At 37.4% G+C, this 17,048-nt stretch overlaps 1 protein-coding gene across 1 annotated transcript in view; it reads right to left on the reverse strand.

Moving 5' to 3' along the window:
* LOC150089577 (FIGNL1-interacting regulator of recombination and mitosis-like) overlaps nt 1–12,760 on the reverse strand; it is a 127,313-nt gene extending 114,553 nt beyond the window's left edge. Inside the window, exons 1-2 of the mRNA XM_090390036.1 lie at nt 12,703–12,760; nt 6,897–6,985 (exon numbers count right to left, since the gene is read on the reverse strand). Of these exons, the coding sequence (XP_090246162.1) occupies nt 6,897–6,985; nt 12,703–12,760 (147 nt within the window). The remainder of the gene's footprint in view (nt 1–6,896; nt 6,986–12,702) is intronic.
* Nucleotides 12,761–17,048: the final 4,288 nt, after the last annotated feature.

A 17,048-nucleotide genomic window follows, 5' to 3' on the forward strand; every position in this document is an offset into this window, starting at 1 on the left:
AACGCAAGGTATAACATAAAACTTGATAAGTGTAATATATATTACTGCACTTAGAAATCTATTACCTTAGTGCAGTATTGTCAATTAATTTTCATTGTTGATCAATTAAATTGTATTTAAACAGAAATCATGCCCTAGACTAGAGCAGCAAAGCAATGGGCACAAAGTAACAGGAGTGCTGTGGCTCGGGGAAGAACTGAAGGGGAGCGATTCTCCAATGCATCCCAGTCTAAAAAAATGTGCAACTTGTGAAATGTTTGAAGACTTTTTTGGAACAGCACATAATCTACTCAAGGGGTGGATCATGTGTCTTTGTGTGTGCAGAGACTGTGAAGAAATTAGATACCAGCTCAGCATTCTGATGAGTGTTTATGAGATGTTGCAGAGTAGGATAGATGCCTTCAAAGGAATTAAAATGGGGGGGGGGGGGGCATTAATCTCTCAGTTGTCCAACTCAATGCCAGAATTCACGCATGCCACTGTGTTGCCTGATGCAACACAGTGGCAATCTCCAACGACGAATGCGTTGGTCCCAAAGGTGATTATAGTCGGCAACTTTACTGTCAAGGAAATGAAAAATATGATGTGCAAGAAAGATAGGTGGAATAGAACCAGGTTATGTCTGCCAGGAGCAAAGGTAGATGTAGAGCAGATATCATCTTTGAAGGGTACAAAAGATGACATTTTTGTACAGATTGGCACTAATGATAGTAAGAGTATGAGATGAGGACTTACTTAACAAACACAGGGCAATGTTGGGGAAAAAAAAGTTTGAAAGCATCTGCAACCCTGCCCAGAGAAGATATGAGTACATATTGAGAGCCTTGCCAATCAATTTGTACCTGGAAAGAACATGCAAGGAAGGAAGTAGAATTTTTCTCAGCATGGTCTCGGTTTGTTAACAGGAGAGACTGTGTTTACAGGGATGGAATATGCTTAAATAGAAGGATTGCAAGAGTATTTGCTGATGCTATCGAGACTGTGATAGGCAGGTCAGAAAACTGCTAGCTTGGGAGGATACACAGATTAATAGATTAACAGTAGCCACAGGCACAGATGTAGGTGATTCTTGCACTGCTTCTATTGGAAAATGCAGCAGCCTGGAAAGCAAAGTGTCGGGGATTTCTGGCCCAGTGGATTGTGTAAGCATAACTAAGAGTAAGGACCAGTAAGGAATTATAATAAGCGTGCCTGTACGCTTACACGTACACTAATGCAAGCTTACACGTACACTATAAGAAGCATTGTAAACAAATCTGATGTATCTGAAGTACTTATTAAATCATCAAATGCAGACATTGTAGGGATAGCAGAGACATGGTGTCAATCGGTGGAGGGGTTATGCTTTTACTTAAGGATATTAAATCAAAGGCAGTGCATGCAGCCAATGTGGGCATTCAGTGCAATGCTGAGTCAGTTTAGTGTGATATAAGTATTGAGAAAACAAAATGAAGGGAAGAAGTGTGTTATAAGCCTAATGACTCTGATGAGAATACCAAACAGCTATACAGAGAAATAGAGTGGGCCAGTAAATCAAGATGTCTTATAATGGGGAATTTTACCTTACCAGATGTTGACAGGAAATTGTAGGTTGGTTACTCACACACTAGCAAAACTAGATTTCTTGGATGACTTTTTTTCTACAGCGGAAGCAGCATGTTAGAGAGGCAACAAGAGGAAGCAATACTCTTGAATTGATTATCAGCAGTGATTCTGCATGCATTAAGTATCTGCAGGTAAAAGGCCTACTGGGTGGCAGCGATCACAGTGTACTAATGTGGAATTTAATTAAAGATTAAATTCATTTAATTAAAGATTAAATTCATTTAATTAAAGACTACTCTCAAGGGTAAAGGAAAAGGATTATGCTTTCATAAGGTTGATTACAGTGCTCTCAGACAGTTTATAAATTCCACGCAGTGGGACCAACTGATGATATTACCAATAGCAAATATTAAATGGGAAGCATTCGCAGAAGTAATCAAAGAAGCTACTAGGCTTTTCATACTAACAAAGAAACACTGTTCTAGGATTAGACCTAAAGGGATGTCAGAGGAACTATTCAGGCAAATTGACAGGGAAGAAAAGTGCATGAGATGCATATAAATTATCAGATGATACAGAAATCTATGGTAGATATAAATTAGTCTGTAATCAAATCACAAAGGAGGTTAGGCAAGTTAAGGCAGATTATGAGAAGTCTCTGGAGAAGAATACCAAGCAAAGCAGCAAAGACTTCTATGCTTATATTAACAATAGAAGAAATTGGTAGAATCACATTGGGCAATTTGATGTCAGAGGGTTAACTGTTGATGACCCTGCTCAGATTGCTGACAAACTGAATAGATATTTTGCATCTACATTCACACATGAGGAATTCTTTACAGGATGGGATGTTAGAAGTTTATCAAGCCCCAACAGAGAGCTAAATAACTTTGTGATAACTGAAAGGAAAGTGGAAGCGAAACTGTTGAAGCTGAACATAAAAAAGACAACTGGGGTGGATTGGATCTATCCGATTAAAGGAGGTGAGCAAACATTTAGCCACAATTATGTGAGCATCCTTGGATTTGGGAGATGTCCCTATAGACTGGAGTTGTGCAAATGTGTCCCCAATTCATAAAGGAGGATCAAAAGGTGATGGGTAATTGCATACCAGTCAGCTTAATATCTGTTCCAGGTAAAAATAATGCCATCACTGGCTAAAGAAGTAATGCAGCACCATCTGGACAGGAATGCAATTATACTGCAGTCACAACATGGATTTGTTAAGGGGGCAGTCTTATCTAACCAATCTGCTTTCCTCTCTAGCCTGTCTTACTGCTGGCTGCTTCTCTTGCTGCTTGTGTTTTGATTTAATTTTGTTTTCCTGCGGGGCTGATTATTTGTTGTATTTTTCTTTCCTGCCTGATTGCAGCTGCAATCAGTTGGGTTTTTGCTAGTGCCATATAGTTCTTAGTCTAGCATTTTTAGTTGTAAATGGGTTTTGGTTCTGAGGGGTGGGATGGACCTCTCCCCGCCCTCTCAGATCCAATTGCTTTGTTGGCAATTGACATCCATTTTTTTTTTTTTTTTTTTAATGCTTACCTATGCATTATTGTTAATTCTACGTGTCTTGTTATTTGAAACAAGTTTTGTTTTTCGCAGCTTGTGGTAGCAGCTTTGCACTTGCTGGTTATGTACATATGTTTATAGATTAGATTACTTGTGCAGAGACATTTTCTCTGCATATTAATTAATTATTGTTTAATACTTAACTTATTATTTTGATCTGTTATACTTAGATTTAAATTTAGAATTGCTTTTGATTCGGTTAACTAATTTATTTGTACAGTATTTATTGGTTTTGCCTTTGGCATATCTTTGCAATGGGTGAGTTCTGTTTGTCTCTGTGTTTTGTATATATGTTTCTACATTTCTTCTGGTTGACTATTTCTGTTAATTTCTTGGTTGACTAATTTTTCAGCCAAGATTTTAATTACTTATTTTGTAAATATTGTATATTTTACTCTCTGCTTATGCAGTGTAATTTGTTAACATGTTTACTGCTATGTTTCATATCGGTGACATAAGTATTTATTATTTATCTTAATTTATTCTTTTAAGTGGCTATCTAATAGCCACTTGTACATTACCTATGTTCTTTCCTTGAGACTTTTCTTTTTCCCCTTGTCGGTGCAAGTTGGGCTTCCTTCCCGGCTAGGGGAATCTTTCTTTCAAATGTACAAGCCTTCAGGCTTCAAAATTTTACCTCTTCAAGCTCTCTCGCTTGTTAGATTTTCCAACTAGTGCTTTCCTCTTTCCTGTTTCTTCTTTTTCCTGAGAGAGTGTTTTGCTCTCATTTCTTCTTCTACTTTCTTTTCTCCTACTTTATCCTCCCTATTCATTATTTACTATAACCGGGATTCCACTTGTTGGAATCCCACTAAGTGTAATTTAGATAGTTCCTGGAGCGCCTCCACGTGGCTAGGGACGGGAGTCGGGACGCAGGTAGCTTGCTCCCTGCCTCCCGGCTGCTAAGACTCCAGGGCCGGCAAACAACAACCATCACAACACACATATATACTTACACACACACACACACACTTACACACACTTGCCGGCTATAAATAACCTACAGATGCTACAGCGGTATATAGGGGTAACCCTGGAGGCCGCAATCAATACAAGAATACCTTGTCCCTTGTCCCCTAACCAATCTGCTAAGTTACTATGATGCAGTGACCATGGTGCTGAATGCAAAAAATTATTTTTATATCATATACTTGGATTTCAGAAAAGTTTTTGATACTGTTGCACATAAAACTGCTGTATAAACTAGGGCAACGATGCATTATGGACAAGTTACTGCTATTATAAAGGGATAGTTAAGTGGAAGAATACAGAGTAGTTATCAATGAGCATTTATCTTTGTGGACTAAAGTTATCAGTGGAGTTTCCCAGTGAACCCCACTAATTCAGTTAAATGCTGGGCCCTTTGTTCTTTTCAATATTTATTAATGATACTGATGAAGGTATATCAAGCTTAATGTCAAAGTTTGCAGATGATACAAAGGTTCGCAGGGTGGTTAACAACAGTAATGATGGTATGCCACTTCAACAAAATTTAGAAAAATTAGGTCAATGGGTTGAAAAATGGCAATTGCAGTTTAACACTGACAAATGCAAAGTACATGTGGGTGGCAGTAATCTCAGAGTAACTTATCAATTGTGTGGAACTACACTCAGGGTAGTAGAAAATGAAAAAGACCTGTTGGTAAATTGTGCAGTCAGATATGAAATTCTCAGAGCCGTGCAGACGTGCTGCTTGGACAGGCTCATGAAGTTTTGCCAATGATAAACAGAAACTTTGCTAGTAAAGATAAGGTGATTATCCTTTTGTACAAGGCCACGGTTAGGCCACATCTAGGGTATTGTCTCAAGGTCTGGATATCTCCGTTTAGGAAGGATGTAGACTGCTGGAACAAGTGCAGAGAAGGGCAACTAGATTGGTGAAGAGAACAAAAGGATGCTCTTAACTAGCAAGACTTCAGTTATGCAAATTGCAATGTAGACACCAGACACCTACAGGATGATCTGATTGAGGTATTTACGATCATGAATGGATTGAGTAAGCTGAATGTGAATGTCACTTTTCCTCTTGCTAAGACTACACACGAGGGGATCATAAATTTAAGTTTAGGAAGGATGGTTGCAGGATAGATGAAGTTTGCCTTCGGCCAGTGAGTGGTTGATTGTTGGAACAGGTTTCCATCTGTTGTTGTTGTGGAAGTGGATGGTTTGAATAAATTCAACTAGACAAATTCTATTCTTGGAGGGTATGGGTGTGCAAAGTGTGTAGGGTATATATATTTTATTTATTTTTTCTGGCTGATGCTATATAAGCTTGCTTGCTTTCCTGCATCATTTGTCACTACTACTACTACATTCCTCTGTCTATAATTTGGCCTTTATATTGTTGCGGGGATGCCAGGAAAGCTGGCTGGGACCACCTAGTACAATAAATAAATAAATAAAATGTGTGTAAGTATTTACACATATGTTACATATGTGCTACCACATACAGTAATTGCATAATTTACAACTTAATCTTAATACACTGTACAATCAATGGAAAATGTACAATATTCATTTTCTTGTTAATATTATACTACATCTTCTGAATTGCATTACACTATATTATAATAGTGGAATTACATTAAATATTCAAACTTTTATTTGTTCTTTTGCTGATTTTATGAACTATCAATATAACATCCTCCCAACGTAAGGCCATTTTTCTCATTTCCTGGAAGGTTGATATAAAAAGCTTTGACTGTGTTATAAAATTGAGCAAATAGCAATAATTAAGTTATTACCTTAACACATAACTCACTAACTGCCAACTAAAAGAGAGCCTGTATTTTTAAGCTGCTAAAATAACATCAACATTGGTTTATCAACCATCATCTGACCAATGACAAATGATGGTTGATGAAATTTGTACACCTTACAAGTACATAAAGGAAGGATTCATACCTTAATCCTGTATAATATCGGTGTGTAGATACACCATAGACAACTCTTAAGAAACTACAAAGTAGTTGTTGTAGGCATCATTTGCTCTTTCTCATATTGGGCTCTGCCTTCACGATGAGTTGCCATGATATTGCACTACCTCGAATAAGTAACGCTTCATTAATAGAGAAGACTATGGTTACTTATTCTCAGTGAGTACCACCACCCAGACATGTTTCAAGGCTATTGGCCTATCATCAGTGGGTGGGCAGGTACCTTGGTATTGCAGACATGACGACCCAGTTGTGAAGATAATCACACAATATGAGAGATGCCAAAAGGTGTATATGACAATATTTAAAATAACTAAATGCGCATGGCATAATACATTAAGAGTTTAATATTTAGTTATTTTAAGAGTGCATTTAGTTATTTTAAATATTGTCATATACACCTTTTTGCATCTTTCATATTGTGTGATTATCTTCACAACTGGGTCGTCATGTCTGCAATACCAGGGTACCTGCCCACCTAGTGATGATAGGCCAATAGCCTTTAAACATGTTTGGGTGGTGGGGTACTCACTGAGAATAAGTAACAACAGTTTTCTCTATTAGTGAAGCATTACTTATTCGAGGTAGTGCAATATCATGGCAACTCGTCGTGAAGGCAGAGCACAATATGAGAAAGAGCAAATGATGCCTACAACTACTACTTTGTAGTTTCTTAAGAGTTATCTATGGTTTATCTACACACCGATATTATATAGATATTAAACTCTTAATGTATTATGCCATGTGCATTTAGTTATTTTAAAAACCTTAATCCTGATAACAACCATAATGATGATGAAATAAAAATTAATTTGTACTTTTCTTTGAATATGAGGTAGGCTTTACCTGAGGAATTACTTTCTGAAAAAGCTTTTCTTCAGCCTGTTCTGCTCGTAAATAAGATAAGAAATTGGACAACAATACATGTACAGTTTCTAGAAAACAAAGAAATATATGTAGATATATAAAAAACATAACTTTCAAAACAGTGCATAGTGAGTAATTAGAACTTACACATATATTAATACATATGTAAAAAGCATAACACACCACTAAAATCAGAAAGTTCCATTTGCTAGATCATAAAAAGTACTGACATCTTAGCATGCTTAAAATCACCAATCTGTATTTTAAATACCTACTAGCAGTACCCACTGCAAAAATTTTGCAATTGGTAGCAATTTTTCTCTATCTGTCCTAAAGAAATATAGTAAATGTTTTTTGTGAATAGGTAAGCCAGTACGCGTCAAATCCTTTCTCATTTCTTGTATCTGAGAAAACATAAATTTTCTTTCGTTTCGACATCTTTCTGATTATTAAAAATGTGTACATTACATAACAATTTCAAAATGTAGTACAGTCTTTATAAAATACTTCTTTGAAAATGATATTTTTTATATTCTTTTGCCCTTCTGGTAACCTTATCTTAACATGCTGCATTGATCTGACCAGAGACATTGCTGCATACAATTGGCCATGACTAAATACAGTGTTAGTAAGCACAATTCTGACTGTCAAAATTTTGACCTTGACTTTTATTTTTAGTCAGCCGAATAGGAAACTGCCATCTCTTAAATGAGAATGGCAAAGTTGAATCGGATGGAGTCAAATCTTCAAGTGTAAGGCTGCCTACTTTAGCACATTTGGTAAAATTTCACAATTGGTAGCAGAGTTTTTATTGCCTGATATTTTTCCGAAAATTTTTGGACAATGTCATCTCTATAAAATACTGAAAAGGGCAGAATATTAAAAAATACACTAAAATCTTAATTCTACATGCAAATAGCTGTATTCTAGCTGTACCCTTCGCAAAAATTTTGCAATTGGGAGCACGGATTTCATTGCTTGATAGTTTCCCGAAAATTTTTGGACAATTCATTGTCATCTTTATAAAATACTACTGAAAAGGCAGAACATTAAAAAGTACACTAAAAACTGGCCTTTCACTTTAAAAACTCAGTCAAACTTTCGTTATTAGTGTTTCGCTTCTTTTGTTTTCTTGAAAATGCTTTTACTACAGTACCTCTTCAGTATCCAGCAAATATCAGCCCTGATGTTGACATATCAACTCCCCTGGTACCTCATCTCCATGTGTTTAATTAGCATTAGTAGAGGCATTTGATGCAAGAAAGCAAGCTTATGCAGCATCAAACAAAAAAATAAATAAATAAATCAATAAATAAAATATAACCACTTCCACCCCTCTGTTCTTTTGAAATACCTGTCCAGCTGAGCCTTAAACTTATTTAGGTATCAACTTCCACGACAAGGGATGGAAGTCTGTTCCACCCACCAACCACCCGCTGGCTAAAGGTAAATTTCCGCACGTCTATCCTACATCTGTCTTTCCTCAATTTGAATTTATGCCCACTCACGTGATCATTCTGAGCAAGAGGAAGAATCCCATCAGCACTGAGCATGCTCAAACGATTCAAGGCTTTATACACCTCTATCAGATCACCTCGCTGGTGTCTAATCTCCAGACACTGTAATTTGAAAAATTTAAGCCTTTCTTCGTAAGCACCCCTTTGTTCCATTCACTGATCTTGTTGCCCTTCTCTGTACTCGTTCCAGCAGCTCTACATCCTTCTTGAAATGAGGCCTCCAGACCTGTATACAGTACTCTAGGTGTAGTCTGACCATTGCCTTATACAAGGGAATAATCACCTCCTTATCCCTGCTAGAAAAATTCATTGTATATCATTGACAATACTCCATGAGCTACTCTTGCAGCCCGTCTGCACTGCTCAGAGAACTTCATATCTGCCTACACAACCACCCCCAAGTCCCTTTCATTCTCTACCACTGTCAGTGTAGTACCACAGAGTTGATATGTTGCTCTGGAGATGCTGTTTCCCATGTGTAGTACTTTACATTTGTCAATGTTAAACTTCATTTGCCAGCTCTCAGCCCATCTGCTCAACCTTTCCAGATCCTGTTGCAGCAGTATAGTGTCAGTAGTGTCCTTGACAACCCTGCCAACCTCCGTATCATCTGCAAACTTGGACATTAAGCCTGATATACCATCATCAATATCATTTATAAATACAGAAAACAATAATGGACCCAAAACTGAACCCTGAGGGACTCCACTAATAACATTAGTCCATGATGAGCAGTGTCCATTGAATACCACTCACTGTCTTCTCCCCCTCAACCACCCCTTTATCCATAGCAGCAATTTGCCTCCAATGCCACACTGCTCCAATTTGTGCAGCAGTCTTCCATGTGCAACAGTATCAAAAGTCTTTCTAAGATCAAAGTATATAATATCAAAGTTATTCCCTGCATCCAGTTCTTTTGTGACTGCATCATAGCATCCAATCAAATTGGTCAGGCAAGACTTCCCCTTAATAAAACCATGCTGTGTCCGAGCTATACCTGAAGTCTTCTCTAGATGACCTTGCAATGCTTCTTTAACCAGTGCCTCCATTAATTTTCCGGGAACAGAAGTTAAACTCACAGGTCTATAATTACTTGCATCAGCCTTTGATCCTCCTTTGTGAATTGGGGTCACATTTGCACATCTCCAGTCCATGGGTAGCTCCACTGAGTCCAAGAAAGCTCTCATAATTATGGCTAAGGGTTTGCTTACTTCCTTAGCTGCCTCCTTTAATATAACTGGATAGATCCAATCCACCCCAGGTGCCTTTCTTGTATTTATCTTCAACAATTTCTCCTCCACTTTACTCTCAGTTATTACAAGATTCTCTAGCTTACTGCCAGAGTTGAATAAACCTCTGGCATTCCCCTCGCTCAATAACTCCTCATGTGTGAATGTCGATGCAAAATATTCATTTAGTTTGTTAGCTACCTGAGCAGGATCATCAACAGTTGACCCATCGATATCAAGTGGACCAATCTGATTCATCCCCTTCCTTCTAGAGTTTACATAAGTAAAGAACTGTTTCCTGTGTTTCTTTGCATCCCTTGCCAAAGATTTCTCGTAATCTGCCTTCGCCTGCCTAACCTCCTTTGTAACTTGGTTACAGATCAATTTGTATCTATCATAGGCTTCTGTGTCACGTGTTAATTTGTATGTATCCCATGCATTTTTCTTCTCTACCATATGTCTCATTAGTTCATCTGACATCCATTTAGGCCTAAACCTTGAACAATATTTCTTAGTTGGTATGTAAAGCCTAGTAGCTTCCAAGATAAGTTCTTTGAATGCTTGCCATTTTTAATTTGCTGTTGGTAACATCAATAGTTGGTCCCACTGTATAGAATTTAATACTGTCTCAGTCCATCGTAGTTGCCTTTACGAAAGCAATAACTTCCCTTTACTCCTAATGGTAGTTACCTCTTTGAGTAAATCCCACTTCAGCACACTGTGATCACTAGCTCCTAGTGGTTCATTTATCTGCAGATTCTTAATGCATGAAGAATCACTACTGATAATCAAATCAAGAGTATTACTCCCTCTAGTTGCCTCCCGTACATGCTGATGTAGAAAACAATCATCCAATAAATCCACAAAAGCCTTGGTAGTGTGAGTGAGCAGCCCCCAAATTTCAGTCAATATCTGGGAAATTAAAATCCCCCATTATAAGACTCTCTGTTTTACTGGCCCACTCTATTTCCCTGTACAGTTTCTTATTATACTCATCAGAGTCATTAGGCCTACAGCACACTCCTGCTCTCAATTTTGATCTCCCAATGATTATGTCACACCAAACTGACTCGACACTGCACTGTCCAGCGATGTCGACTGGCTTCACTTCCTTGGATTTTATGTATTTCTTAACTAATAGCATAACCCCTCCTCCCTTCCTATCCTGTCTATCCTTTCTGTAGACATTGTACTCCCCAAATTCCAGTTCCACACTCCTTATATCTGTGTGACACCACGTCTCTGAAATCCCAACAATATCTGCCTTTGATGTTTTGAGCAATACCTCAAATTCATCAAATTTATTTAATAAACTCCTAGCATTGGCGTACACGCAAGTATACATGCACCTGTTCTTAGCTACCCTAACACAACCCATATGTTTACTTATACCCCAATGATTCCCAGCAGTCTCTGAAATATCCTGCATCTTATTTTCCAGGCTGCTGCTCATTCCAATAGAAGCAGTGCAAGAATTGCTTTCACCTCTGCCAATGGCTACTGTTAATCTATTAGTCCTTGTACCTCCCCCAATCTAGCAGTTTTTCTTTTTACTTTTCCATCTAACACTGCCTCGATAGCATCAGCAAACATTCTTGCACCCTTTCTATTTAAGTGTATCCCATCCCTGTAGAAACAGTCTCTCCTGTTAACAAGTACAGACCAGGCTGAAAAAAATTCTACACCTTGAGCCTTGCACAATCTTTCCAGGGCCGAATTGATCGACAGGGCTCTCATCATATACTCCCTCCTATCGTGTCTGGGCAGAATTGCAGACACTTTCAAATTCAACCCTAATTCACGGCTTTTTTTCAACAGTGACCTGTACTTGTTAAGTAATTCCGCCGGTCTCCTACTCTTAATATCATTTGTGCCAACGTGTACAACTATATCGCGTTTTGTGCCCTTAAAAGATGATATCCGCTCTACGTCATCAATCTTGGCCCCTGGCAGACATACCCTGGTCCTGTTCCACCTATCCTTTTTACAAAGCATGTTTCCCGTTTCCCTGACAATAGAGTCACCAACAACTACTAGTTCCTTTGGGACCAGCGCATTCTGCCTTGGGGGCTGCCGCTGTGTTGCATGATGACTAAGTGCAAGCTCTGGCATTGGTGTGGGCAGCTGAGAGCTTGATGGGCCCCTCACTTTTAACCTTTCGAGGGCATCCACCCTGTCCTTCAAGCTCTCATATAGGCCCATAACAACGCTGAGTTGTCGCCTGATTTCCTTACACTCCTTGCATCGCGCGCACACAAAGACATCCCCCATGGCAGTATCATGTCCAGTACCCGACTGTCCACAAACATCAAGCAAGTAGTGCATTTTAAAATGCTGTGATTCTGAGGGCAACTGCCCCCTTCAGTTCTCCCCTGGGCCACAGCACTCCCATTAGCTTGAGCTTTTTGCTTTGCTGCTCTGGTCTGAGTCATGATTTCGATTTAATTTCAATAAAATTTCAATTTCAGTACAAAATTAGAACCCTAAACTTGTATCCCAACACAGTTATAATGCTATATTTATGTTTCGGTATCGAGTGTTATCTACGAAATCCCTTTATATAACTTCCGTATCAAGTTAAGTATTAATTATTTATTTTTACTAATTATTTATGTTACGTAATCTAAGTCGTTATATGTATAGTTCAAAGTACAATTTAATTGACAATGAAGTTCAACAAGATTAATAGATTTACTGATTAATTGACAATATTATGTACTATACTATACTAAGCTTATGCTATCTAGTTCGAGATATTTTGTATTGCATAACATTGGCGGCAATTTGCGAACGTTAAACACATGGATTTGATACCCTTACCGATACTAAGTAATACCTACAAAATCTCTATCTAAGTTACTTTAAACTAAGTATCGTAAATAGGAATATAAAGCTACTCTAGAAAATAAGTTAATATGCCAATTTAAGATAATAAAACAGAAAATAAATCAGAAAAAAACTTCTCTGTTCCAGGAGCGGCAAAAAGCTACGTCCGCACAGGCTACTCTCGTTCTCTAATGTCCTGTTTAAACCTCTCACCCTGTTCTTCACTTACACTTCCAAATGCGTAAGTGTAAAAATGTACCATGACAATCATGTTGTGACAACTTCTTGAAGTTCGCCAACATATTTTCAACTGTAGTCTGGTAGTCCTGATCTTTACTGTTCTCTAAAAAATTCTCAACCACAGATCTGAAACTAATGCATACCTGAATTTCTCTTTTAAATTCAGGTATGCATTAGTTACTACATTTATACTATGTTTTTTTAAATTGTACTACATTTTTTTAAATTCGATCCCTCATTAGTACATGAATTTAAAGTTTTCTCTAGCTGTTATAAAGAAATGTAGTGCATGTTTGTGTTTCGTCGTAAGCAAGTAAGCCAGTACGTGTTGAATCCTTATGTCATAAGCAGGTAAACGAGTACACGTTGAATTTGTCATTTCTTGTATCTGAGGAAACATAAATTTTCTTTGATTTTACCATTTCAGTCCAATCCTGAATACATTTGCAGCAACAAGAAAAAGTGTGTATCTTCTTCGCCTGAATTGGTGGAAAGGTAGGTTCAACACGGCCAACCATAGTAGCATCATGGAGGCGGACACGTCTTCCTGACCATGACATAATTCTAAATCCTTAAATTATTACTCACCTTAAAAAATAAAAAACAAATAAACTAGAAGTTGATAAGTTGATAAGGATAACGATAAAATGTTGATAAGGATAACGACACCATGAGAGTAGCTCATGGTGTCTTGTCAATGACTTCTGAAAGTTTTAAATGGATTAAACGTAACAAATGGCAATGAGTGTATGAGCTCGCATATGCAACATGAGGGCATATAGTGAGTAAGCAGTGCAATGGAATAATGATTAATTCTTTCATTTAAGGTAGGCAATTTCGTAATTGGTAGCAGAGTTTTATTATTATTTTTTTTTTTCATAACAAAAGATACGATTGTGTGAATGTGCAAATTGTTAATCAGAAAAAAATGCCTTATTAACTTAGATAAGGCATTTTTTTAATGTTTGTTTAACTGTTTACATCTTCCTGTGGCTCCATCTATGAGGTGAATGTTGAACTATTCTCGTTTGTACTACAAAATTGGCCTGTTCTGTAAAATAAAACTATTCAGAATTTTTAAATTTTAACAACTTTGTGTACACCTAGGAAGAAATAGTCTCAATTTGAGACCACTTCCAGCCTATCATTCACACTAACTGTTGAAAGAAAACACCTTTGGTATTAAATATATAGATAACAGTTACATTAGCATGATTTTTGTAGCATTTATTTTTTCCAAAAAAAAAAAAAAAAGATTGATAAATAAAATTACACCAAAAAACGAGCAGACAATTAAAAGTACTGTTACATTACTGATTTTATATTTATTCATGTTTTAAACTGATTTTCATAGTTCCATCTTCATAATAGGGTGATACCATACCAAGTGGATCATGTTTTTTGTTTTTTTATAAGAAGACCAATGCTAAAGCTATTATTTATGCTTATCATAGCAATTAACATCAAATAAAATAGAAAAGTAATCACCATTAGAGCAGATAAAGTGCAAACCAACTTTTGAAATTCAATGAATTTCAAAAAAATCATCATACAAGGAAAGAAATTAACAATGTTAATAACATTGGCTTTTAAATACACACAATACTAACAAAATAGATGTGCGGAAATTTGCCTTTGGCCAGCGGGTGGTTGGTTGGTGGAACCGACTTCCATCACTTGTTATTGAAGTTGATAGCTTAAACAAATTTAAGGCTCAACTGGACAGGTATTTCGAGCGAACAGAGGGGTGAAATGGGAGTGGTTTTTTTTTTTTTTTTTTTTTGGCTGATGCTGAATAAGCTTGCTTTCTTGCATCATATGCCTCTACTAATGCTAATATCACCTGATGTTGCTAAATAGAGTTTAGGTTGTACTGCTAAGATAATTAAGACCATTGCATTAACTATAGAATTTTCAAAAACAACAGACAAAATAGCTCAACAAACATCTTAACTTCTCCCAGATCCAAGTAATCCCAGATCAACTCTGTGGTACCACAGTGACAGTGGTAGAGAATGAAAAGGACCTGGGGGGGTAATTGTGCAGGCAGGTATGAAGTTTTCTGAGCAGTGCAGACGGTCTACAAGAGTAGCTCATGGTGTCTTGTCAATGATATACAGGAATTTTTCTAGCAGGGATAAGAAGGTGATTATCCCCTTGTATAAGGCAATGGTCAGGCCACACCTTGAGTACTGTATACAGGTCTGGAGGCCTCATTTTAGGAAGGATGTAGAGCTGCTGGTGCAAGTGCAGGAGAGAAGGGCAACAAGATTAGTGAATGGAACAAAGGGTTGCTCTTACGAAGAAAAGCTTTAGTTTTGCAAATTACAGTGTCTGGAGACTAGGCACCTGTGAGGTGATCTGAATGAGGTCTATAAAGCCTTGAATGGTTTGAGCATGCTCAATGCTGATGGGATTCTTCCTCTTGCTTAGAATAATCATCTGAGAGAGCATAAATTCAAATTGAGGAAAGATAGTTGTAGGATAGATGTACAGAAATTCGCCTTTAGCCAGCATGTGGTTGATTGCTGAAACAAACCTCCATCTGTCGTTGTAGAAGTTAATAGCTTAAGTTGGAGCCTTGCCCTACTGTAATCTCAGCCAGTTCCTTTTATAATAAATGCTTCTCTAAGTGATTATATAATTTCTTTTACATCAGTTGGCACCTTATTACCCAGTTTCAGGCTTGTATGTTGTTGTTGTTGTTAAGTTTAATGACACATAGGCTGTGAGGGCCATATTGTGTCTTTCTAATGGTGAATATGAAATAATAACTATATTTTTTGATATATTCCTATCAGATTTAGGAAAGTAAAGTTCTTTTTTTATTAGGATCATCTCCCAGAATCTGCAATAAATTTATTGATGACTGTGTATTAGCAATTGATTTAAAGGTGTTTAAGCGGATATTTTGAAAGTCTATTAGTTAATAGATAGATAATAGTGGGTAAGATGAGTATGCCCAATCCTTAGCCTTCCTAAAATTGTTTCTTCTCATCTGCTTTTTGGGAAGCTGGAGAGCCACAGACTTGGTTCTGGTTTTATTTGATATAATTTGTTTGCTGGATAACCTCTCCATGTTAGTGACCAGCTATTGTAACATTCTTTATGGATATGTTTATAATCGGTATATGGTGTTTGAAAAGTCTGCAAAAGAGTAGTACAGTAGGGCCTCGACTTACAATAACATCGACATCCGATATTCTAAGGAACCGATATACCTTCCAAACAATCGTTTATTTTAAGGACCAATGATATTTGCAGTTACCGATTGCTTTCCGATATAGCTAGAATGATACATGAATGAAAATTTTCAGACACGTGGCACACGGAACATCACTCGTACGATTGTTCTCAACCAATTAGCATCTTTTTTTTATTGTTCAACGTTATTATTCAACATGTGGTGCACGGAATATCACTCGTACAATTGTTACAAATCTATGATGATCCATCATAGATCTGAAACTTAAAGCTCCCTCAACCAGTGGCAGTGCTGTGTGCTTTGAAGACTTTAAAGTCAGCAGAGGCTGGTTTGAGTGCTTCAAAAAAAGGGCGAATATCAAAAGTGTTGAAAGGCATCCAGTGCTGATAAAAAAGCAGCTGAGACCTTTAAAATTGAATTCCAAGAGTTTGTTGATCAGGAGGGTATCTTTAACATTGACGAAACCGGTTTCTTCTGGAAGCGAATGCCCAGGAGAACGTACGTCACTGAGGATGAGCTAGTTTACCTGGGCATAAGCCTATGAAAGATAGGCTCACTCTCCTGTTGGGTGCCAATGCCTCTTGAGATTTTAAGCTGAAGCCTTAGATTGTGTATCACTCCAGCACCCCCAGAGTATTTAAACAACAAAAGTTCGACAAAGGCATGATGGGAATTTTTGACGCAGTAATAAGAAGGCATGGGTTACAAAATGTCTTCAATGAATGGAAGCTTGAAGTTTTCTCTCCTTCAGAAGAGTTATCTTGAGAAAAATAAGCTTCCTGTGAAGGCACTGCTTCTGCTGGATAATGTGCCAGGCCATGATCCGAAACTTCTTCAATCTCTTGAGGCACAATTTGACTTTGTTCGAGTCAAATTTTTGTCACCCAACACCACTCCTCTTCTTCATCCAAGCATCAGCCAGTGATTGCACACTTCAAAATCTTCAACATGAAAATGTTCGCAAGTTGCTTTGCAGCAACCTCTGGTGAAAATTCTGTCACCCTCAAATATTTTTGGAGGTTGAAATATCTGCCTTGAAAAATATCTGGCCTTTAATTATTCATAACATTGATGGATTTGAAGATGATGATGGTGCTTTGACAAATGATATTGT

Source organism: Mastigoproctus giganteus, chromosome 2 (genome assembly GCF_048544385.1).
Source record: "Mastigoproctus giganteus isolate SK-2022 chromosome 2, ASM4854438v1, whole genome shotgun sequence".
Lineage (NCBI taxonomy): Eukaryota > Metazoa > Arthropoda > Arachnida > Uropygi > Thelyphonidae > Mastigoproctus > Mastigoproctus giganteus.